Genomic DNA, 26181 nt, shown 5'->3' with positions numbered 1-26181 from the left:
GAATACTGCGCTGGAAATCATAAGGTACAAAATGTCATGGTTTTCTTCACTTTGGCTCAACCATTTCAGCTCAATGACAATTTTTTCCCTGGACAATTATAAAGAGTGGCCACTTTCACGCTCAAAATTGATCAACACTATCCATCAATCAACCTTTGTTGAATATAGCGGAAAGTCCTAAAATTCCATCCATTCCGCTACTCGCTGGTTTTTCAAAGTTAGGTGCGAGTTACTTTATCTTAATTATAATCCCACAAGATCCAACAGTTCCGACAAGTGCTCTTTCTGCAACAGGTGCAGCAAGAAGATTGTTTTTACTTTTTAGCCGAATGCCCAGTTTTGGCTTGCCATATAGGTTTACCCACTTTGAGAAGAGAGCACCTAATCTCTTTATTAAATTACTCCGAGTGCTTAAATTTAGTACAGTTTGCGATGGAAGTCTGGAACTACTGGAAAGAGCTAGTTTTTTATTTCAATCATTAAATGTTTATATATAGAAGAGACACCCTAGTAATTTATGTATGCACAAGTGTATGAAAATATATATAGTTATGTTATCTTATTTTACTTATACATGTGTAGTATTCAGTGACGCTTAATTAATGATTATTTGGAGATCGTGAGATGTATCCTTGTGGGATGTAGGTTTAGAAAAACATTTTCTTTATTTTGCCAACGTTTCGATCTTTATTTAGATCATCTTCAGGGCCTGGGATTTACAAACATTGTTTGAATTATACAGAGAGATGTAAGATGTGAAAATGAATTATACAATGATGGTCGCAATATAGAAATTAGGTTTATTTAAAGTATTTGTACTCATTCAAAGCGTGTTTTCTGTGCAGATGTATCGTGTTGCGAGTGTTAGTAAGATATAAATGTTTTTTGTGTGTATGTTTGATTTTGGAGGAGTGGGGAAGGAAGAAAGGATAGAAATTCATTTTTCTATGAGGAGTGTTATCTTTTCAGGATTATAATAGACGGGGTTTTTGGGGAAAGGAAGGATAAAATTATAAAAATTCCAATAAATAATTTAACGATAAAGCCCGAACGACAAACCATAAAATTTGTCCCCGGGCCCGCGCCGCGTGGCGTCCGACAGTCGGCCGACTTGCGGTGACAGTGACGGATCCGTACCGAGTTGAACAAAACACTCGAGGAAGATGTTAATTGGCGAAGAAATCATCGCAGAAGGAGAACACCCCCTCCTTGGTTCACGACGCATGAAAAAAAAGATATGTTGAAGAGAAATTTTACTCGCTTCTTCTACATCTAAAGTGCGATGAAACGAAGTGTTATAATAAAATTATAATTTATTTTAAATATAAAATTGTAGTAAGATAAAAAAGTACACTAGAGAATGGATTGCTCTCCGTGTGAAGGAAGACAGACGGCCGTAACGCGGTGCGGTCATGACAGCACAGAAGATCGCATCTCACTGTATCCAAATAATCTTTACTTACATAGTTTTTCTCTTTTGTTTATTCCTTGAGAAAAAATTTTTAGTCCTGTTTTGTTTGTTTATTAAAAATGTATAGTCCGGCTGCGGCAGACGGTTGATAACCATTGCCGTTATGTGCTTTTTAGCTATGTGCAATTTTTTTTTCTCTCTTGTTTATCAAATAAAGTATTTTTTTCATTCATTCATTTTTTAATTCCTATATATTCGTGTTTTTTTTGTTTTGTTTTTTTAATTTCAATATCAGTCTTGGGAGGTGCACATTTTGTCTTAATGGACTGACCGTCAGAACCATTGTTTATATTTTTTGATTTGTCCCGTTCCCATGTCAACAGTAGTTCTAATAGGTTTCGTCTTGTTTTGGAGTGAATCGTCGTTGGTGCAGTTTCCCCGCTTCCATTCCGACCGCCGTCGTGCGTCCGCTTCCAACCGAAACGCAAGACGTCAAATGCTTCCGAGACGACGTGAAGGGGCAAAACCGGAACGGGATCTTCCGTCGTCGGTGGCCTCCGTTCGGTAGAGGAGGCGCGTAGACGGCCCACTCCTCGCCTCCTTGTAACGCGCTAGCCACCTCCGGCTCCGTCAGACGGCGATTCTTCAAATTTGACATCCAGACGAAATGGATTTCAGGGTCTTCGTATACGGCACCCTGAAGACTGGAGAGCCGAACCACCACTGGCTCACAAACGCGGAAAACGGCCTGTCGCGATTCCTTGAGAAAGGACGGACGAAAAAGAAGTACCCGCTCGTCATAGGCACCATGTACAACATACCCTTCTTGCTGGACACACCGGGCGTCGGTCACGTGAGTTTAAAAAAAAGAAGAGACATTTTTCCACCTTTCTACTACCATTCCCAGTACCATTTTCTTTGCCAACACTTCCAACTCGAGGAAGACCTCGAATTAGAAATTTAAAAAAAAATTAACTGGAAACTGCCTTAAGAACAAAAAAGTCTTTCAGCAATCCCACCTTTTGCACAAAAAGTTTAACGAAAAATTGTCTCCATAAAACAAAAACTTTTATCAATTTTGGAGATTAAATCGTTTTTTTTTTTTTTTTACTGTGATAAATTAAATCTGTAGAAATTAACAAAATGAAGGGAATTTTAGTTTATTGTTGTAAACATGAATGGAGGGAGATGACAATTGTAGTAAAAACACTTGTAGCAGTAGCAATACACAGTTAAAGAGACCTACAGCATTTTTTTAACTTTCTTGATCCAAGAACATCGCAGATTTGTTAATTTTACAAATACAGTAAAGATCAAAAGTTGTTGAACCATCATGAATGCTACACAGTTCTGTGTCCTGAGTGTAGTAAAGTTTGCTGTTATCGTTCTTCAGCTATTGGACACCCTGACTGAAATGAGTGGTAGGTTTGTGTGTGCCACACCCTACTTATAACCCTGACAACCACGAGACCTTTTTTTTTTTTTCCAAGGTGAGAAAATTGGTGTGTTGTGGATTCAGTTCCATATATTTTGTTAGTATTCCTTTGCTGAAGATGCAGAACCTTATATTTTTATGATATTGCTCGCCAAAATAGAAACACCGGGCAGTGATGTAAAAATTCATACAAAATCTTTTGGGGTGCACATAAACATTTATCGCTGCAGCGTGGTCAGGTTTGTTCTAATCATCTTTTGGTCGTTGGATAGTCAGACCAAAATAGTCGAGAATGTAGAAAAACACAAATGTAACTTGGAGAATAAAAAGATGAAAATATTAATCAGAAATGACAAATCTACACAAATCTATTATTTATCAGAAGGATCTCATTAGATTATCCAATTTTTTCAGTGGTGGGTTTCTATCGGTGCCTCACTCTGCTTTTATCCCTGAGTTTTTTCTTTATTTTTTCCCAGGTAAGAAAATTGTTGTAGAGTTGATACAATTTGGCACAGTTCTGTATTTTATTATTTCCATTGAAAATCGCAACTGTAGTATTGTTGGGCAAAATAGAAACACTGGGTTTATGTTGTAAAATTCATATAAAATCTTTCAGGGTATGCATAAACTGAACATTTTTGGTCTTCAGGATTGACTGGTTTGCTCTAATTGTCCTTTAGTCTTTGGATAACTGACCAAAATGTTAGATGTCAAAATTTAGAGATTGTAGAAAATATTAATTTAGGATTTTTCTATAGTCTTTGGTGATGATATAACCAATGAAAGATTAAAATTAAACTTTTTTTGTTTTTTAATCTCAACCATCCTCTTATCTCCTTTTATGTAATATCATTCAGTTAAAAATATAAATATAAATTGTTTGTATGACAAGTTTATTAAAATGGAAAAAATATTATATACAAGTCGAAGAAAACATATTTAACTGGCACTTGGTCTGTCTACACTAGCAAGTTGTAGATGTATGATGTAATATTCAGTGTGTGCAATATCTTTGCCCCTTGAGAACTATTGTTTCTGCTGTTCTGTACTGATAGCACAATGGTGAGTTCTAGTTGATCAAGAAATTTAATTAGTAGGACTAGTTTCTTCTACAGTTACATGGTACAACCCAAATATTTCCTCCTGAGGGGAAATGTAGCGCCGCAGTTTGTGTCTCCTGTGCTTTAGCATAATCTGCACATGCCATGTTGGATCATACCAATCTTCTTTTAAATGCCCATTTAGTCTGCTGTGTCCTGTTAGGATTCAAAGTTTTTCCCTCCTTCCTTGATGCATTCTGTTGATTCTTTACTTCCAAAATTTCTCAAGGGTTCTTGTAGTTTCATGTCCAATGAGTAAATTTTGCTGTTTACTCTATTTCATTTTGTCCTTTTGGGTAAGGTCTCAGTGATAGTGTGAGGTTGCAGCATCATGATGACCTATCAGCATTATAGCAGTTCCCTTCCTTGCAAGGTTGCCTGCTCTCTCTCGTTTCCCTCTCTTGTACATACTGGTATGGTATGGTAGAAAAGAATACTAGGAAGCGGAGTATGCACTCCCCAGGCACTGCAGCCTTCTGGCTTATTGTACCTTCCTAGTTCCTTAGTTCAGTCAGTAGACTCAATCCTTCTTCTTAGAAGTATCAGGTCATTGACTGTCGCTGCTGCAATTTAATTCCCTAAGTTTTTTCCATACGTTAGGTTAAACCTCCATTGAGCTGTTGCTTCGCATTCGAGGATGATATGAGTGGCTGTTTCCTCCTCCTCATTACATAATCTGCAAATGGGATCATCGCTGTATATACCCATGTTGTGTAGATGTTTTCTCAGATGCCAGTGACTGGTTAATAGTCCTACCACTCCTCTGAGTTTGGCTCCTTGTATATACTGGGAGCAGATAGTAACTTTATTTTGCATACCTTATTTGTTTGTTTAGTTTTGCAAATTAGCACTATCTTTGAGGTAATTATGTTTGAGCTTTGTACTTTGATGACTGGCTATCTAATATGATAGTTATGTTCTTGATTTTTTACCCATTGTTCAAGTTGAACTGAGTACAACTCTCAATCACACGGACTTCAGCCTAAAGATATTTTCTCATTGGTTCTGAGTATTTTGTTCCATGAATGAACTCTCTTGCCTCCGTACCTTCTTGCGTTCTAGATCCATCTCAACAGAGAGGTCTTTCCTTCCTTCCCATTCCTTTTTGGTACTTAGATACATATGTTGGAAATTTTGTTTGAATTCAAACATCTTGTTCATGTCTATCATTAGCATGTTTTGATGTTACTCAAACACATTTGTTTTATGGATTGTGTGAGCAGCTGTTCTATACTGAAGATGGCACAAAGTTTAAATGTGTTTGAGTAAGATCAAAACCGTGATTTTAGACAGACTGAACCCAGTGCTGGTTCGAAAGGTATTTTTTACTTGTGCAATCATTAGGTAGTAAACTTGTAGTAGATAAACTTGCTACCTTTCTATTATCAAATTTTAAATTAATCTTGACAACCATTGCTATGTATATTTTACATTTGTATATGTACTATTTCAGCACGTCGAGGGGGAAATATACGAAGTGGACAAGAAAATGCTCTTGACCCTCGACATTTTGGAGGATCATCCCAATTTCTACAAAAGGAGGAAGGAGCCGGTTATGCTGTTGGAGAGGGAGGAACTCTGCTGGACTTATTTCCTTCATAAGTTCAGACCGGAGATGCTGAAAAAAGAGATGCTCGTATCGTACAATTCAAGGGGAACGCATAATTTGCCCTATATAGAAAGGTATAAGAGGGATCCAAATTTAAACTACAAATCGCAGGTTTGGTAATTATCATTTACCAATTTGACTCGAATATGAGAAAATTCAATTCTATCCCTTTTGTAAATATTGAAAGTGTTTTTGCATATATGTTTTGTGAAATAGATTTTTTTTTTATTCCAGCACCAATGAAGCGAGGACATTAGAGGATCTTTGATGCAGATTTATATATTCACTAGTGTAACCTATTTTTAACATCCAATATAATTGCCATTCCATCAGCTGAAATTGTCAGGAGATAAATGAATAAAACAATATTTTTTTGTTCTACATATCTAATTTATTCCTACATTTTTAAAAAATGCCCTTAAATTATAAAATAGTGATATTTTTGAATTGTAAACATTATATAATAATAGAACAATGTTATAATTTACAATTAGTATGGCACGTATTTGCCCCTCAAAATTCATAAACGAATATATTTTGAATGTTGCCTTATATAATTTTGAGTCGGCAGCATATTTTAACGGAGATTAATCATAATTAAGTAATATTCTTATTGGCAGTGATCTTTTAAATTCTAAAACCTTATCATTTAACTTGTTTTCAAATATTTGATTGGCAAGTGAAAATAAAAATAAATACAGCTTATATTTTCCAGCTTTCCTTTCAAAACGAAAGTCATCAGCCAACGTGAACATTACTTATATTCTAAAAGTTACAGCGCTATTCAGAAAAATGCAAAAACTACCGTCTGATTGCAAAAAATACTTTCATCTAAATATATTTCTAAGGTAATGTATAAATAAGAACAGGAAATCACATTGGTCAACCATTTCATCAATGATCAAATAACATACAAAATAATGTCAATCTTTCAGTTTAAACTTATTTTATATTTATAAAACATTGCCAAAGACAAACAGGGAAAATACACAAAATTGAATACATATTGCTTATTCAATTCATTAAATAATCACTAGGAAAGAGTGATTTTTTTTTTAAATTTTTTAATGATGTCCTTGTGTAATGATGTTTTAAAAATCGAAAATCTGAATCATTTTTATACATTCATTGTTATTGAAAAATCATCTTTTTGTTTTGTTTTTCTGTAATGTGAAAAGACACAGTCTCAACAATAACAACGTAAATACCAAATTCAAAAGTTCGAATGAAGTGAAAAGCAGTGAAAAATTAATATTCGTATACGAAAAGCTTCGTTTTTAAAAAACGTAATTGCAATAATTTTATTTTTTAAATTTTTAAACGTAATAAAATATTTCTAATAAAATAACATTCTTTTCATAACAAAATTTAAATTTTTTTTATCAATTGAAACCATTGATGGAAGAAGGTATACGCATTTTTGATCAAAATTTTTGATTTATCAAAATAGCACATTTTTTAATATTAACTCAGGAACAATGATTGAGTTTAGTTAAAATTGATGGAATGGAAGTAATTAGGAAATAAATTTAAAAAAAAAAGTATGTCTAAAATTATAAAAGTTCCAAACCAATATGCAAAAATTCTTCTGAAATTTATTGCACTTTCTTCCGCCAATGGTTTTAAATTACAGTACTATAGAAAAATAACTTTTTAAATTTTTGGTTTATGTTACGGAGTTTGCAACAGCAGAGTTCTTGTCAACCCCTGGAATTCCAGTGTCAAAGAAAGCCAATTTGCAAGTACATTGGGTTCGAATAGATGTACGAAATTTTTTAGTATTTGAAGAAAAACAGAATGCCGTAGCTGACTGTTATCGGTACTTGCAACATATTTACAGCAGCGTATTCAAGTTATTGTTTGCTTGATACTGGGGATGGAGGTATCTATTCTCTACAGAAAAGATAAAAAAAGAGAACACAGCCGGAATAATCAAAATTATATTTTCCATAATCCCGATGATCTGCTCCTGCGCCTTATCCAAGAGTAGATTAAGGAAATTGAGATGGGACATACTAAGCCTTGGGCAAGATTTAACAACAACCCACTACTGTATGATAGCTACTAAGGGATATCCAGAGATTCGAGTCGATCATGGGGCTCGCTTAGAGGGCATCAGGTGGGTCCCAAACAAGAAAAAATAACTTGAAAACTGAAACATGCCACAGATTTGGGGATTAACGGTAAATTGAAACTAATTTTAAAAAATGGTTTCAAGGAGGGACAAACAATGTGAAATACTTTAATGTACACTTTTTTAAATTCCTTTACAGGAAATGCTTTGTTTTTAATTTAAAAAGAAATACATTCGTTTTTTTAAACTAAAATCAATACCAGATTTGGTCTCCTAAAAATTAATATCACAACATAATTTATATAGAAAAAAAAGAATTCCGTGTTCAAGAGATTGTGAAAGAAGTAAACATGTCACACTGCAACAATAACAAAAAAAAAAAAAAAAAAAAAATCTGATGTCAACAGTTCTAATTTTTAACCGAAAATATTTTACAAGCAGTTCAAAAGGAAACTCCTTGACGGATGTAATTATTATTTATACTTTCACATGATAACACACACAAATTTTAAAGCTCGACAATATGTCAGAATCTCGAGACGAAACAATAATTTAAAACGGACAATACAAATATAATTTTTCAGTTTAACTTTTTTTTCTGACTGGTTACAAACAAATGTGGATGAAAACCTTTCACACCACAAATTCCTTGTTTAAAAATAATTAACATTATTTTTGAAAAGCTCCAAATTAAATGACTTAGATTGGAGATAGAGTTAGGCAAATTGTCAGTACTATAAATCAACATTAGCACCATACTTCCTGTTCCTAGCTGCATTGAGTACGAATTAATAGATTCTAGGGCTGTACAATACTTTTGTTTTTTTAAATTATAATGGACGAAATTAAAGGAACAGTCCTTACTCGTGCTTATCTCTGAGCAGGAAAAACTATTGAAAGTGACGTTAGGAAAAACGTTGCAAAACTTTCTTAATCATAACAAAGGCGTAAGTATCCTTAATTCTCACAGAGGGAAGCTAGGATTTAGAAATATGCGATCCCCTTGAGGTAGAAAATATGAGGTCTTATGATGCCTTAGGTGCATCCTTGTTTTCACAGAATCGGAATTATATTCAATTTTCTTTTTTCATCTTGTGTAGGCTTTTCGAGCACAGCCCTAGGGAAACGCAAACATTAGGAACTATGACATTACTGGTGACAGTGTTCATCAAACATAGTACGAAATGGTGTGCAACAGAAGTTACTCCATTACCTGGAATGAGAAGACTTTTCTTAGTAAACAAAAAAGCTAAAATTATGTCACTGCAGAGGGGAGATGTTTTTATTACTTTTAAAAATTATTGAAAAGCTTTCTATGACTTGCAATCTCATCAATAACAATCAAATTTGTAAATATAATTTATCTAAGCTTAAAAGTTTTATTTACAACCGTCAATTTTTTACAAGAATACTACTTGGTCAAATATGAAATATTTTCTCTTTTCTATGTTCATTTAAAACAATTAAGAATCATATTTTTATGTAGCTTACTTATTAAGACATTGAGCTGCATGGTAGCCTTGGGGAACCCATTTGTGTTAAAACTCTGTCCAACCACTGAAGGGGTCCGTTTAGGTGTAATTCGATCCAACAAGGTGTAGACGTGACAGTTTGCCTCCTATAAAACGTAAAAAAAAAATAATAATAAAAAAATATGAAGACGAGTAATAGATTAAAAATGAAACAAATATGAGACCTGTATTCCGCCCCCCAGCCTTTGACAAAAGACATTCTTATAGTACACATACGAGTCAGTTGGTAAACGGCCTCAAAACCCTGGCCTACAGATTGAGAAAGGAGTGCTGCAAATTCCTGGTTGTTGAAAATTTTCAAGTTGCAACCTTGAAAAATTACAGGTTAGTTTCATTTAAGTATAATACATATTTATATAATAATAATATAATATGGTAAATTTTAAAAAGCGTGTGACCACAATGAAGTTCAAGTGGCTGCTTAGACAGCAAATGTTAAGTACCTAAGACAAGAATAACCATACTCATGAGGAGGTAAAGGTAAATTTTGGATTGTATGGGAATTGTAATCCTCTGTATTGTGACATCGTCAAAAGCTTGGTGAACCCATAAAATTTACTTCATCAGAGACCTTTTTTAGTTAACTCAAAAAATTCTAATTTTTATGATTAGACTGTCTTCTTTTTTTAGAGAAGTTTGGATAAAACTATGCAGATAATATATCTTCAAATCCTCTGTGTTTAAAAGATCCTCGTTGTGGCTAAATTTGTAATACTAAACTTTTTTTTCACTCTAATCCCAGAAGTGTAGCGGATAATATTTTCTCAAAAGTGTTCATTACAGGCAAGTTTCTCTGTAGCTTTATTGCTTCTGATAATCCTGGTATACCTACCCTCGCTGTTTTGTCGGTCAGACATGCTGTCATGGGTTCGGTGGGAACCAACCCAAGTTATGGGTGACGTTAGCTCGGTGGAGAAGTTCATAGGGATGTATTAATAAATAACGGGATCTACACTATTTTTCCCAGGGAATAGTGAACGTATGGATAGCCAGTCTGGTTGGTAATAACAAAATAAGGCTTGAATAAAAATTCGAAAGGCAAAATAAAATAAACAGAAACTTGTATCACTAAAAACAAAAAAATCAATACTCGTTCTCAACTTGGCCTATTGGCCAGCTCACAATAAAAAATAAAAAAAATGATACATATATCTTGCTAAAATAAACAAAACTTCACTTATAAAAAGAACAAAAGAGTTAAACTTATAAAAAGACTTAGCAAAATATTAAAATGTTTGTTTGAAGTCTGAAAGACTTAAATATGTACCACACTGGCTCTTTTTTAAAATAAACTGTTACAAAATATTAATGACTGACAACCACTGTTTTAACCACTGTGTTAACTCACCTGAAGAAGGATTAAAATAAATCCGAAACGTGAATTTTTTTTCTTTTTTTGAGGTGGCCTATTATCCCACCTTCGAGAAGGAAAAATAAGTTATAAAAAGAACTAATAAAATTTTGGCCTTATTTTCATCGTCATACTCAACCCTCTCTCTGGTTTACTTTGGTTTTCTAGATCTTCCTTGAGGACCTCTGGAGTCCCACGCCCCAATGAAAAACTGTACAGAAAACAATACTTTTTATCTCACAAGCCCGCGTCATCTCTGGGTCTGTCCTTGCCGGCCAGCCCCTCTTCCTTGATCGCCCCAGCATCCTTTCCTACACCTCTTTTAATGCCCGGGCATTTTCTAACTTCCACCATTGTTGGATTTATTATGGTGGGCTCCTCCATTTCCAGTAGCCCCTGTTTACTCCCACCATGAAAAAAAATCTTTTTCTTGTCTCATTGTCTTGTTACAATGCTTTTGGCAGCTTTTTATCTTTAGGAGCATAGGAATAGTAGACCCCACTATAAAGCCAAGCACTGAAGAATGGCGAAAACCCAAAACATGTCTGACAAATCTGATCAAAAATGAACAGAAACAACCAACTAAAAAATATATATTTTTTAATATTGATTTTTTTTTTGTGTGATTATCCAGTGAAATTGTTACTTGCTCAAGGATATGCACAGCTGGGCACCAGTTCCTCCCTAACAACCAGGAGACTGGACAACTTGAGTAGCATTTCACAGTCATGGCTAGAGTAGTCCACATTGCTAAATTGCTTGCGGTTTGATTAGAAATGAGTAGGGCCTTGTCGAATCTTCAGACCTTTTATAAGAATTTAGTGAAATTTTTGACTTAGTGTATTGACTCCTATTGTGTAACTGCTAAATTCTATGTCATGTTCTTTAAAAAATAAACCATATTCATTTATTTATTTAATATGCACAAAGAAATACCAGGTGGGATCTTGCAAACCGTAGCTGGATGCCAACCGTACCTCTGGTTGCAATTTGGGCTTTGGACGAAGATTGCAGAGTCCGACAGACATTCGGCAAAAACTTCGCCACCTGAAATAAAATAAATTTAAGTTTGAACATGAAGCAAAACAATTTTTATTAAGAGACTTACCGATATAATACAAACGGACCCCCTTTCCTATGTGTCTTCTAATTTGTTCGACTACGCTGTTTCTATTGACATTAGACAACAGACCGAGGCAGAACCTCTCCGAGTTACTCGGATCTAGACAACATTTGAGAAGTATTTATCAAGAGGGGTGAGTCTTGTCAATTGTTAAAGTAAATAAAATTTACCAGTAAAGCCGTCAACTGAGATTGAAGGTTGGGAGGCATGAAAAGTCTCACCGACTCTTGTATTTAATTCATAATAGCTGATAGAACACCAAAACAATGGTTCGCAGTACATAACTGGCTGCGTGTCTATCGCTGGAGTTGGACTCAAGCCTAGTGTAAAAAAAATATTGTAAAAAGCACAATAACAGTGAAGACTTAAGTGATTTACTTGTGCTATCATTCTGATCCATGTTATCCGCATCTTCAGAGATATATCCAGAGGTTTCGGCTGGGCCTGGGCCCGCCTGCCCCTCGACTACTGCCCCCTCCACCCTTCCGACTACTACACCAACGCCTGTAAAAAAAGCATTTAAGTAGTGGACTTAAATGTTTTTAAAACTACTCGTGTACTAACTCGGATGCTCAATCTTCGTATAGTGGTAAGGGTTGACGCAGACTTCGTCTCTTTTGTGACCAAATCCGTACGTGCAGGATTCAATCGGAGCGATTTCGTGGTGTGAGTGTAAGTTCGGCCACCTCCACAGTCTACAGTAAATTACATGGGGAAGACCTTTTCTCTGTGAAACCACAGCACCTCTAAATTGGCGCAAATATTGTTAAAACAAAAACAAAACAAAACAAAAAAACTTTAAACCAAATGGATAAAAATAGTTTTCAATATATGTACCTGAAATTTGATTTGTCCTGTTTCTCCGGGCGTAAACTGAAATATGGGAATACACAATAAATTTAATTGATTGTAAATTATATCCAGTAAGACAATCATCACAACAGGGGTATTTTTTACTGTATATCAGAATCCTGTTGGTGGCCATCATGTAAATACACTCAGGCATCAAGAAAAAAGAAAAGAAAAAAAACGGACACTCGTATATTGTTGTTTATTTAAATTTATATATATTTTTATTGTTCATTAATTACAAAATACTTATTTTAATGAAAACCAAATTAAACAAAATCGGGAATTCATGAATTTTAATAAAAATTATTTAATTATGATGATCATTTAGTGATAAATTAAAATTTACGCACAAATTTATAACTTAGTTTTGCTCTTAATAATGCATAGTACCTTCTCTGGCCTCGAGGAGGGTCGTAAGTCTCCTAGACATCAAGTAAATAAGGGAATGGATTTTGTATTTTGAAACAGAATCCCATTTTTCAACAAGAGTGGTTCAAAGTTGCTCAATGTTTGATGGAGGTGGTGAATAATGCCTGTCTCCATCATGTCACATAAGTGTTCTATCAGGAATGTGTGGGCCAATTTATTCCCTACTCCTCCAAGTAATGGGTGACAACTCGAGCTAGATGCGGTTGAGCATTATCATGCATTAACACAAAGTTGTCCCAATGATTGGAGCAAATAGGACCACAGCTTCCAGGAGAACTTCCTAAATGTACCTTAATACATTCAAAGATTCATTATATATTATAATCAGTTAAGTATGGGCATGGACATGGATTTCACCCAATACTAAAATTATCTTTGAAAAGACTGAAACTTGAACTGAAAACTGACTTTGAAAAGATTCACACATGGCACATGAGCAAAACACATTATCCACATCTTCATACATGGTTCTGGTCATCTGATTGCCACAAACCAAACTGGTATTTAAGAAGAAAAATAACTTTATTCTGGGACTGGTGTCCCCTAAGAATAATTTACATGAAATAAATAAAGGAAGTTCCTTCTATGAAGTTAAAAGTAAAAAAAAAATGTAGAAATCTTGGCACAATGTAACCAGTAAGGCAGGCCAGAAGAGAAAATTACGAGAATATAAACCAAAAATAACAAATGTTAACGTGAGGTCTCTGCTTGGAGGGAGAGGAGGTGATTATAAGGTGGGATTTAAAGGAGGAAAATGAGGCAACGTGACGAATAGAAAGGGGAAGGGAGTTCCAGAGTTTAGGGGCTCGGATCAGAAAGGATCTTTCGAAGGTATGGGTTCTATGTTGCGGAAGCATAAGGTCAATTGAGGATGAGCGGGTCTTACGAGTAAGATGTGAAGAGTTGAATTGGAGGGATTGGATGATGTAAAGAGGACGACGAGTGTGGAAGGACTGGAAAAGAAAGTAACCTAGGAAATACTGTGCACGGAAGGATGGGAATAGCCAGGAAAGTTGGGAATACAACCCCGACACCCGGGATCCCCGTGGGGTGCCATACACAAATCTTACGCAACAATTCATAATACGCTTCAATCGCGCGTTCTCCCCCTCCAAGAGACCACTGTATGCCAAACAGCTGTAATCGAAGAAGGGAAAGGGAAGATACAAGGAGTTTGCGGGTGGAGAAAAGTAAGAGAAGCCAGGACCGACGAAACAGACTGAGGGAGGCAATGGAATGGCGGGAAATTTGGAAAATGTGAGAATGCCAGGAAAGGTTTTGGTCAAAGACTACTCTTAGAGCAGAAGGGGATGGGATGGTTATTTAGCATGAGAGGTGGGATGCTGGGGAGGGAATCGAGGAGCTGCCTGGACCCGATAATTATGGCAGAGGATTTGGACGGGATTGAGGACTAGGGAATTTTTATGGGCCCATTCGTTGATGGAGTTTAGGTCTTTTTGGATCTTGAGAATGGCTGAATGAAGATCGGAAGAGTGGAAGGATATGTATATTTGGGAGTCATCAGAGAGGGCCTTTCGTCTCGTGAAAAGAATATATTTCCTCAACAAGAGGGGTTCGAAGCTGTTCAAAGTTCACTGGAGGCGGGGAACGATGTCGAACCCTTTCTTTATCATGCCCCATAAGTGTTCTATGGGATTTATGTCAGGAGAATTTGCTGGCCAATTCATTGTGGTAATCCCTACATCTTCCAAGTAATGGGACAACTCGAGCTACATGCAGACGAGCATTATCATGATGTTGTCCCCAATAAATGGAGCGAATTGGACCACAGCTTCCAGAAGAACTTCCTAAATGTACCTTAATACAATCAAAAATCTATTCTATATGATAATCAGTTAGGTATGGGCATGGATGATAACCCTTGCCCATAACATAACTGACTGTCTTTGAAAATGCTTGTCTCATGCATGGTTCATGAAACAAAGTGTTCTCAACATCTTCTCCACACAGGTCTCCGGTCATTTGATTGCCACAAACCAAACTGGCACTTATGTGTGAAGAGAACAGTCAACAAAGAGAGATTGTTCAAGTGTCTAAGTGAGATGCTGATTTGTGAATAGTCGCCTTTCTACTCGATGCTTAGAGAACCTGAAGTGCGATGTCTATAAAGTAGGTTATTCTCATGAAGCCTTCTGATGATTGTTTTAGACTGCAGACCGTTTTGAATTGACTACATATCAATCTGTTAAATTACAATAACATAGTGCGGTAAGAGCAATAAAACGATTGTCTCTAGCTGTTGTATATTGCGGTCGACTACAACCTTTTCTTCAATTCTTCCAATTGACCCTAAACTGCAGTAGACCATTGTGGATAGTAGAGCACGGCACACCCAGGCTATTTAACAGACGCTACGTCTGTCATTAGGCTAAGCATCTATCCGGCGAAATCTTAACTTAAAACCATGCTTTTAAGAAAAAAATTATTAATTTTTTACTCAAATTTGTTTCTCCAAAGAAAACAATTTAAAAAAACATTTAACTCACAAGACAAGATTGCTCTGGAAAAGACGAATTTGAACTGATTTTCTTTATTTTAATTATAAAGTGTAAAAGGGTTAGTAACACTGTATAAAGGTAAACAACAAGTGTCGTGTTTACGTTTTAAGACAACTATTAATGTTTATACTTAGTTATTATGGAGAAAAACAAATAAATAAGTGTCCGTTTTTTTAAAGTGTATTTTGGTAAAAGGATGTTTTTAATTATTTCTTAGTGAAATAAATAAGTTTTATTGTGCAATTATACACTGGTTCTGGTCTTCAAACGTTGCACCCATCATAAACAATAATATAATTATCGGTGTGAAATTAAAATCGACAGATAGAGGATAAAAAAAAATCCGATGGTGTGCATTCGATTGATTCCCAAATTATATTATATAAAAATTAAGAATTATTTTTTTTAATTATTACAAAAGAGTTGGAACTGTAGGATGGGAAGTCTTAGACAGGCAGAAAGTGATAGAGAAAAAGACTAAAAGCATAAGGCAAAATTGAATATAAAACAAGAAGATAAACAATATCAACGGAGCTTATAATTATAAAAAAAAAAAAAAAAAAACAGGACAAGGGAATAAATAAGAAAGGTGATGAATTTCCTCACGTAAAATAAGATAACCTAAAAATAAAATAGTAAAACCAGTGGAAATGGAAGTTATATTTATAGATAAAACTCGGAACAGGGACGGGAACTGGGAAGAAATGAATTTCTGATAAAAACTAGTAGAAAATAGAAGAAAACTTGTGTTCATGGGAAGGAATTGAATATTGGGCGAGGGCATGGACATGAACTGTGGTCGAGATCTGGCTCACCTCGGTATAATAATGCACTTAGTGGCCGGATCTTGTGTCGTGATGGCCTTTTCCAACTCTTCGAGACCGTTTGACTTTTTCAGCTTCTTCACAAGGCTTTTGACGGCCTTTTCACTCCACTTATCTTCGCATTGGCTTTTTTTCCAACCGAGGAGACGTTTGACTATAGGCGGCGTAAAAGGTAGCATAGACGACATTATACGTTTACTTATCTACATTTAGATTTAAATGTAGATTTACCTGAGGCGGGGAACGCGCGGGGGGAGGCTAGTTGGAAATGAGGGAAAACGAATCGGGGGGAAATAACAAGGGAAAAAACAGCATCGAACAGAGAAAGAAGAGAGTTTGTTTCGTTATGTTATATGTTGGACCGTCTGAGTCGGTGGTGACTGGAGGTGGATGAGTCGGAGTGGGATGACCTTCGGTCGTCGTCGGCTCCGCTCGGTCTCCCCTTGTCGCCCGCGAAGACGTTCAAAAATCGAATGAAATCACAACCGTCATGTTCGGGCTGAGGACAAACGATCAAGACAATTTCTGAAGAACTTCTAAATCGGTAAATACCCTTAATGTTTTTAATTATATCTTACACAATCTTACATTCGTTATCTTACAATATTTTATCCGTTTTAAAGAATTAGATGTGTATAATTTAAATTCTCACATCACCCATATCAAAAATACATTCTATGAGGAACTTCACCTGATTAACCAGTGAATTCACTGACTCGAAAACCCTCAAAATTCTTTACTCTTCCTTTTTTAGATCTCATCTTCATTATTCCTGTGTTATCTGGTCCCCTCATTACGATTAAAAAAATCCAACAATGTTCAGAATAAATTTCTAAAATATGTAGCTTACAAACTTACAATTCCCCGGGCTGCATGGCTTTTCAGAATTTATCTTGACCTCATCTTCCTTTATGAACTTATGAATAGTCAGATCGAGTCTCCTTATTTACTTTCCAAATTTAATGTTCCCAGCTCTCATCCCGAAAGCATAAAATATTCTTCATTTCCGCCCATAAAACTAATTATATAAAAGAAAGTCCCATCAACAGCTAATGCTTATCCACACCTCTCATACCAAGAAAATATTAGTATTTTTAAAAAATCTATGCTAACTGCATATATTTGCAGTTACGTTGTATTTAATAATTCCTACTTCCAATTATTTGTTATTGTATTGTAATTCTAATTCAGTTGGTTCTTTAATTAACTATTTATGTTTTGTAATGACTCTCTGTATTAGCTCTCCTAAGTATATTTGCAACTATTGTATAATTTTATTAATAGGCTTTGCCTGTAAAATAAATAAACATACATAACATAACCTAGTTGTCTTTACAATTGGATTTTGTAAGTAAATCATTGAATAGTCCACCTCTTCTTTGTTTGTTTTTCTGTAAAGCTTCTTTCTAAAGTTCTGGTGGTTTGATTTTTTGAAGTTGTACCATTTTAAAGTTTCAAATTTGTTTGAGTAACAGTTTTAAGGGATACGGATTCGGCTAGAATTGTTGGAAGATGTAGATGTAATTTTCAGGGTATAGTATACTGCACCCTTTAAGAGCTATTAAATCAAAATAAATAGAGTGCTGTATAAGCACATGTGGGATTTGTACAACCACCCAGTTCGTGCGGAAACAGCGAATATTCGCCAAGTGCCTTGTGAGTTTTCCAATCATGATGGACAACAGTGAAACTTGCTGCAGCTGCAGTTACAAACTCAGTTACAAATCTGTAAAGAGTACTGTTGCCCATCTTACTTTCGATCTGTTTTCAATATCAAAAATTTTGTTCTGATTTGTGTGATTCAGAAAAGAAGCATTACAAATTATTGGTTCAGCTTGGTACAAATCTAGGAATTCCATGACAGGTTGGGCCAATCCATTCATAACCAACAGAATCAACGCTAGGTTGTTCATTAATACATATATACTAGTTAGGAATCATTTATTCAAAAAATAATTAGTCAATTGATGATTACGGTTGATATATGTACAGTACAGTTCTTGAATATGTGGATGCTTTGAGTACAGTTACTATTTTGTGCACTTTGAAGTGGACAAGAAAGCTGACAATTAGCTAGACTAGTATTAATAACTGACCTAGCACATAATAAAGCCCTGAGTTAAGCATAGTAAACGCTGAAAGCTTGGCAGTAGTGCAATAATTGTCGTTCTTGGATCACATCCCTGATCCCAAAACATCAATAGCTTTCTGACAAATTTTGACGTTATGCTGTTTAGCTTTTGACTTAATTACACTTACGAAGCCACATTTGCCAATGCACAATTTAGCATGGAAAAGAAAACAATATACATTTCAAACTTTCATATTTTCTGTATGTTTTTTATGTTAATTTCGTTGAAACTCAAAAACGAAGACAAATACCTCAAAATAAATCAGAAAAATTGTAAGCATATTACAATTAATTAAGGTTTTTAGTTGAGATAGAAAAGTCAATGGCACAAGCGGGATTCGAACCCACGATCTTCGGCTAGATACGCCGCTGCTCTACCACTTGAGCTATCGTGACTTCGATCCACTCAGACACCAACCCCATCTCAACCCCACCTTTTGAATTTTCCCTCCTTTTTGCCATTTTTTATCTCAACTAAAAACCTTAATTAATTGTAATATATTAATTGGTCAAGCGGACCACAAAATTAGTGAATGTAAGCATATTTTGGACATGCAGTGTGATAGGGGAGGGTAGTCCCTGGTATAATATGAAAAAACCTGGTGAGTACTCAATTGTGTGAATGTGTATAATTTGTATGAACAGTTCTGTGTATATAACATGTATAATACTGATCAGTTATGATAATACTACATCAGTTAGGTTAGTTATTATATATGGGTGTAAAGGGTGATGGAGGAATATTGAGTCCTCCACTACCCAAAGGAAAATTGACTTCTCCACTACCCTAACTAAATGAATGGTATATAAATAAGAAATAATGTATTTAACAGTAAGTGAGAGAGTGAATGTTAGCTAGCTGTTGGTGCCCTTGGAATCCAAATCGATGATCCAAGAAGCTACTGTATGCTAGAGTTAAATTTTATAAGTGTTATGCTGTGCGAACTAATTTAAAAAAAATGAAATCCCATTAATTTCAATATTAAATTCAAATGATTATTTGGAGATTGTGAGATGCAGTTTCGTATGACGTAGGTTTTAGAAAACATTTTCTTTATTGTGCCAACGTTTCGATCTTTATTGAGATCCGTCTTCAGGGCCTGAAGAATAAAGATCAAAATATTGGCAAAGAAAATTTTTTCTAAAACCTACGTCACACCAGACGCATCTCACTATCTCCAAATACTCATTAACTAACGGTTACTAAACACCATACATTAAATTCAAATTTAAGTTAACTACATAGAAAACTTCATGGAGTTAGAAGTTGACTAGAGTTGGTGTTAAGGCTGATCATTGAGGTGTTCTAATTCTATCTGCTGGGCGTAGAATACTGGATAGTTTGATAAGGAAGGCATCATAGCTTGCCTTTAAAAAGTCAAATGCAAATTGAGATGCTTTCAAGATCCAATATGGTACAATTATATGCTGTTATAAATATAAATGAAGTATGCTATTTTTCACCTATAATAGAATTACACAGGGCAATAAATTGTATAGGCGAAGTACAAATTTACTGTGAACATAATTTAATACAAAAACATTCACTATAAATTTTCTCTACACACTAAAATTTAAGCTTTACGACAGCACTACATTATTGACATTTTGAAACAATCACATACATTCCTAGAGAAATTTGGAACAAATTATCAATAAAAAAAAGAAAAAAAAAGTTAACAATGTTTAATGGGAAAAAAATAAATCTTCAATGACTGGAGTGATCACTCCACCGAGACAGCAGTCCACCTTCGTCCTTGTACAATCATCATTTCCTGAAACAAAATTGGGTGACTAGGCATAACTCGGCTTTCGATTGAGGCTTTAGAATCTTGACGCTTTTGTTGCGAGCATCTGCATGACGCTGAACGTGGAAAGTGTGATCCCACAAATCGCCATGAGGAGGGCAGACTTGCCCACTATTTTTTCACCTTCCTGTTTGGCCACCCTGCTCTGTGAAGGAAAAAGAATAGAAAAAGCATTATTTTTCAGTCAAAACCATGCTTTGTAAATAAAAATATTATTTAATTTTAAAAACATTACAAGCATTTGTAAACAGTAAAAAATCAAATTAAAAATAACTCATTGAATGTGAAAGTGTAATTTTTAAAGAGATAACAACTTGAGATATAATTATACATGTACAGTACATATTTTTTCCATTATTTTCATTGCCAACCTCATTAAAACTAAGTTTATACATTTTATTTTAACATATTGCTGATTAAAAACAAATTTATTCAGAATTATAACACAAAAACTGTTAAAATTTTATCCTTTTTCTTTCCTGTTTCTAAATTGAGTTGTTTATTCTCAAAAGCTTGTTCAAGATAACACATTAAAGATAAGATGTCTGAACAGAATGATAATCTTGATGTAAAAATATATTCAAAAATAAACAACCAGACACTTGCATTTTTAATCATTTAGTGATAGATTAAAATTTAAGTAACAATTACATTACCTAGTTTTGCTCTTAATAACATGCCCCCTACTACGGTAGAGGGTCTTAAGTCTCCTAGGCCTCGAGTAAATAAACAGTTGGAGTTTGTCTTGTGTAATAGAATCCAATTTTTCAACAAGAGTGGTTTGAAGCTGTTCAATGCATATCAGGAGAAGGTGCTGGCCAATTCATTGTGGTAATCCCTACATAATGGGCGTCAGTTCGATACCATGCCATAACTGACTGTATTTGAAAATGCTTTGACTTAGCATGCACATTCCACGTCTTCTCCACATATGGTCCCGGTCATCTGATTTCCATAAATCAAACCGGCACTCATCTGTGAAGAGAATAGCCTCCCCCATTGTTCAAGTGTCCAAGCGAGATTCTGACTTGCGAATAGTCATCTTTCTACTCGATGCGTAGAGAACCTGATGCGGAATGACTAGAGACTAGGCTATTCCCACAAAGCCTTATGTTGGTTTTAGAGCCCGCCTTAGACAGAGATCTAAGAATGTCGGCTCAAGTGAGGTAAGAGCAATAAAATGATTGTCTCTAGTCATTGAACATTGCAGTTGACCCCTACCTTCTCTTCGATCGAGACTTGTTGGCCCTATAGACCACCATGGATGGTAGAGCATTGCATACCCAAGGCTTAGTAACATAATGGTTGCTACATTGTCAGCATCATTATCAGATAATTTCATTTGCCCAGGTGTGATCTCGTCTTAAAACCACGCTTTTAAGGATTTTTAAAAACTCAAATTTATTGTTTCATCAAAGAAAACAATTTTAAAAACCAATTAACTCATTTGACCGTCAGCTCTGGAAAAAATAAAATTGAACTAATTTTTCCTTATTTGTAATGTAAAGAGAGTAAAAGGATTAGTAACAGCTATAAAGGTAAACAACACATTATTAATGTTGTGTTTATGTTATGACAAAAAAAAATTCATAAAACTATATAATTAAAGACCGGATTCCCATGCAATTGCATGTTTTTATTACTCACTCCGATTGTAATGAAACCACGACAGAAATTTGAATCACGGAAAGCACGTCTTTTGACACTATTCCTATTTTACATGAAATTATTAATTACCTTGGTGTTATTACACAAAATTATACATTTTACGATTTACTGCACAATTTTTATTTTAAGGTATAATTTTTTGTGCATAAAAACAACTGGAAAATATTTCATTTTTAAGGGTTTACTGTATTTAGTAAACAAATTGAGGGTAAAATCTGTTTTATAATGCACTTTGTCAAAGTTTTCAACTTCCGATTCCTAAATCTAACAAAAAAAAAAAATTATGTTCGACATCCACCGATCCGCTCTGTTCCATCAATTGTGTATTTCTTAAACTTTCTTTGACTTGGGAGCAAAGCAGTGAAAATGTGTAGTGAGTACCTATTCTCCCTTGTTTTCTGTATGGTCTGGCAAATAGTTTGTACATGGATTTTAAGAGATTAAATTCCTGTTTGTTCAAAATAAAATAATTTGATTGCTTGTTTTAAAATTTAAACATGAAAAAGGAGATTTATTGTCTAGTTGAATTAATAAATTTGTTTTGAAATTTTGATCAATTCATATTATGAAAAGGCCATTTGTATTCAGGTCCGATCAAGAACTTAGGGGCACTGCTTTCCAATAATTGGGATAAAGGTAGGGCACATCTTGGGTCAAAAAAAAAAAAAACGTAACACAAGGATGATCACCATCAGCGTGTCTTTGGGTAACTAGGTGCCATGTGAGACCTTCAAAGGTATCATTTAGGGTATATAATATACTGCGCCCTTTGTATTATCTGTTCTGTGCTTATAGCACACTGGTGAGAACTGGTCCATCAAGGAACTTGATTAGTAGGCCCGATTTTAGTGGTTGAATTTCTACAACAGTTATGCTGTACATCCCAAAACGGTTCTTCCTGTGAGTAAATGTGGCACCACAGTTTGTTATGTTTGCTGGTGTCTCCCCAGCTTCTTTGCAGAATATGCAGTGTCATGTTGTGTTATACCAATTTACTTCAGATGCCCACGTTAAGAATCTTCTTTGGATTTGAAGTGTTTTTCTCCTTCCTTTGATGCATTCTGTTGTTTATTTCCTTCCAAAATTTGCCAGAAGGTTCTTGGATTATTTATGAGCAATGACGTATTCCACTGTTTCATTTTTATTTTGTCTTTTTGTCTAAAATACTCATTAATAATGTGAATCCCTATGGCTCAGGACCTATCAGTGGTTTCCTTGCAAGGATGTCCGCTCTCTCGTTCCCCTCTATTCCCACATGTCCTGAGACCCAGCAGATGGTGACTTTATTTCGCATGCCTAATCTATATAGTTTAGTTTCACAATTCACATCTTTTTGAGGTAATGATATTTGAACTTAGTGCCTTGGCAGATGCAAGATAGTTATTTTATTGTTTTTGTACCCTTTGTTCAGATTGAATGGGTGACCTTAGCCTAAGAAACATGCTTGATTCTTTTCTCTGAATGTGAGGAGTCATTATTTAACTCTTTACATATATAACTTTATACATCCTGAAAAATCTTTTGGATTTTGATTTAGATTTATATAGGCTCAAATCTGCCTGCCTATCCGTTTCTCGAAGTCCACAGGCAATCCCAGCTTTTGCTATTTACAGTAAGTTGCTGGTAGACTTAAGAATCATCCACCCTGGGTGTTGGCAGTCTGGGGGCAGACCCAGTCTAATCCATCCAGTCATCATCTAAGGGGGGGGGATGGGATGCTTTCAACAGCTAGGTCAATTCAGCACCCAGACATGCAATTCCAAACCCATTCGTACTCATGTTCATTCATAAATACATTCAATCAATTAAGGTGTGATATTCCTCCATCACCCTTTACACATATTAAACAACTAGCCTAACTGAGGGCCGATGAGGGGACTCGATATTCCACGTTGACCCTCTCACATCACAATCTCACTTGAATACACTCACTCTCAACACAACTATTATTACTATGTACAATAAAACAACTCTGTGCTTAAGCACAATTCTCCAATCTGGTGGCATTCCTGCGTGCTTTCCGTATGGATAAATATCATCTTTTAAAACATAAATTTGCAAATTGATTTCAAGATTTATAAACTAAAACATGACGAGAAGCTGAAATGTGTCAGACGAGACCTATAAAGCAAGAATAGGCAGGCCAAATGATTATATTAAATGCAAATAAAGGTTAATAATGAATAATGAAATTGGTATTTTGTTTTTATAACGATGATGATTCAAGGCATTGAAAACAAAAGGTCCCAACCCCTCCGCCCGCAAACTGCTGTAATAAGGCTGAACTCATACCTGCGTATAAGAAAGCCTCAAAGCATAGTTGGTTGCTCTTGTCAGTTGCATCTCAAGTCAGATGGTGGTTCTCAAACAGCCTGAAATCAAACGAAGTGATCTATATTTAAAACCTGGCAGTTTGAAGGACAAAACTAAAATAGTGACTATTTACATGTGCAACCTTTTCAAAATGTGAAAGTAAGACAGGTCCTGATAAAAGAAGTACAAAACCTTGGTTGTACGATTAAACATAAGTATTTATGTGAGTTGTTAGTAAGGTTTTTTTTAATGGAAGAGTTTTGAGAGTTGGCTCTCGCTTTGCCAAACGAGTATTGAAAAAATTGAATTCCTTATCAATTTCTGAGTGTTAAAAAGAAATAATACCGATAAGAACAATTTTAAATATACTTACAGCTATAAGAGATCAAAGAAGATAGGAAACTAAGATTTTTCAGACGTCTCGAAATGGTCGATTAGATATAACTGAGGTCCCAACCGCCAGGGAGGCACACTTTTATCGGGCTGCACTTGTTTTCGAAATTCCGACCGAACTATAAAAATTTTCCTCCTATGAGAAAATTTTAGAACGAGAGAAATACTAAATAAATAGTTCAAAAATAAAAAAAGATTTTTACAGTGAAATTATCAGTTTTTCGTTTTCGCGTACGGCCCGAAGGCGTTCCTACAAAGCTAGGACGTTCAAGGCTATTTTTCACCAAATAACGATTTCCTGCTGTTTTTTAATCTTTTAAGTACAGTACAGTACATTTAGCATTAGAACAAAAAAAAAAAAAAAAATTGATGGTTAAAAAAACAACAGGATAAATGAATAATAATGCCTGGTAAATTATTTATTTTATTAATTGAATTAAAAGTACAAATAGGGCTTTAAGCCCCTTTGCAATTAAAAATAATCAATGATCTGGGAATTCACTTGGACCAATTTCTCTCTTTTAATCACCATATCAACCTACTTGCCAATCGAGTAAACAAATTAGTATTATTCATACGTCGCTACTTCTACCCTCCTGTATACTTGTCCGTTCTCTATTAGTATATTGCTAGTTCCTACACTACAGAACCTATATTAAATTATCAGAACAAATTAGCACAAATTTCTTAGATAGATATAATACAGCAAAATAGGTATAGATTAATTAGGCTTGAATCGCGACGTACACAACACTATTCTTGCATAAACTTCGTAACAACAAGATATATTCTCATGGGTTACTACTACAAACCCTCAGCCTTGATTACTATACCGCTGCTCTAACCACTTGAGCCGGAGATAAAAAGTATAATTAATTTAACAAAAAAATAATATGATCAATTATGACTACTAAATAAATGTATGGATTATTAATAATAATATTGACTACTTTAATGACTCTCTTGACCAATTCAGAACTTCCTTAAAACCTATCCTCTAGTCACTCACTACCTTTCCTTCATATCCCTAGTTATATTCAAGTATTTTATTGTATTAATGTGATATTAATTTATTTGCAATTTGAACTTTCACCCTGAAGGGTTGTCGCTCTGACCCTAGTGTCTGTATATCGGGAGTTCACCCACTCCGTTATGTTACCGGGTCGCTAATATGCCCCTTAAGCCAGATGCCTAGGTGATCATCGCTTCCCTACCAACAGGGTGATTTCAGCCCCAACCCATGCAAACTATAATCTAGTCTAATAATAATTAAATTAGATAAGTCAGTCGCACAAATAAATACATTCATGCATTGCATTCTGAGTTGGTAGAGTACTGGATATTCCTCCACCGACCTACACACAATATTAATAATCTAACCTAAATTAGGGTTGATGAGGTGCTTTTATAAATATTCCGCCATCGACCCGAAACTCACACACTGTTGAAGGGGCAATGGTGATACTGATATCACCAACACCCTTCACCAATCACACTAATAAATACACTCATTCAAACAAAACAAAATAGAATAAATTTATATACAGTAAAATGTCCCCATCTCCTCTAAAAAACGAAACAGAAACCTACTGCTTTGGTGAGAACC

The 26181-nt window shown here is 35.0% G+C and overlaps 2 protein-coding genes and 2 long non-coding RNA genes across 7 annotated transcripts in view; 2 read left to right on the top strand and 2 right to left on the bottom strand.

Moving 5' to 3' along the window:
* Positions 1-1770: 1770 nt before the first annotated feature.
* On the top strand, positions 1771-5943 carry LOC106664472 (putative gamma-glutamylcyclotransferase CG2811). 2 transcript variants are annotated; one of them, XM_014390188.2, is made up of 3 exons: positions 1771-2264; positions 5403-5632; positions 5793-5943. In XM_014390188.2, the coding sequence occupies exons 1-3, from the start codon at positions 2079-2081 to the stop codon at positions 5824-5826; spliced, it is 450 nt and encodes a 149-aa protein (XP_014245674.1). In that variant the 5' UTR covers positions 1771-2078; the 3' UTR covers positions 5827-5943. The 2 variants fall into 2 exon arrangements, with proteins under 2 accessions (XP_014245674.1, XP_014245673.1); XM_014390187.2 differs by having other exon boundaries at positions 5403-5674.
* A 1362-nt stretch (positions 5944-7305) lies between these two features.
* LOC106664471 (mothers against decapentaplegic homolog 3) lies at positions 7306-16730 on the bottom strand. 2 transcript variants are annotated; one of them, XM_014390184.2, is made up of 10 exons: positions 16254-16730; positions 12476-12511; positions 12203-12384; positions 12017-12142; positions 11809-11958; positions 11624-11737; positions 11452-11562; positions 9329-9473; positions 9124-9250; positions 7306-8845 (listed from the first exon to the last, which is right to left on the bottom strand). In XM_014390184.2, exons 1-9 carry the CDS (start codon positions 16448-16450, stop codon positions 9127-9129), a joined length of 1185 nt encoding a protein of 394 aa, XP_014245670.1. In that variant the 5' UTR covers positions 16451-16730; the 3' UTR covers positions 7306-8845; positions 9124-9126. The 2 variants fall into 2 exon arrangements, with proteins under 2 accessions (XP_014245670.1, XP_014245671.1); XM_014390185.2 differs by having other exon boundaries at positions 7306-7710.
* Positions 16563-26181, top strand: part of LOC106664475 — a 177961-nt gene continuing 168342 nt past the window's right edge. The window contains exon 1 of the long non-coding RNA XR_002911011.1: positions 16563-16806. This is a non-coding gene — a long non-coding RNA (uncharacterized LOC106664475). The remainder of the gene's footprint in view (positions 16807-26181) is intronic.
* Positions 20064-24876, bottom strand: LOC106664474. Of its 2 annotated transcripts, none has more exons than XR_001340186.2 (4): positions 24779-24876; positions 24556-24694; positions 24162-24241; positions 20064-20346 (listed from the first exon to the last, which is right to left on the bottom strand). It is a non-coding gene; the product is annotated as an uncharacterized LOC106664474 (long non-coding RNA). The 2 variants fall into 2 exon arrangements; XR_001340187.2 differs by having other exon boundaries at positions 24556-24711; positions 24779-24867.

This window comes from Cimex lectularius, unplaced genomic scaffold (assembly GCF_000648675.2).
Source record: "Cimex lectularius strain Harlan isolate CLEC.00 unplaced genomic scaffold, Clec_2.1 scaffold13, whole genome shotgun sequence".
NCBI classification, from domain to species: Eukaryota; Metazoa; Arthropoda; class Insecta; order Hemiptera; family Cimicidae; genus Cimex; species Cimex lectularius.
This window is presented reverse-complemented; position numbering and strand designations above follow the sequence as displayed.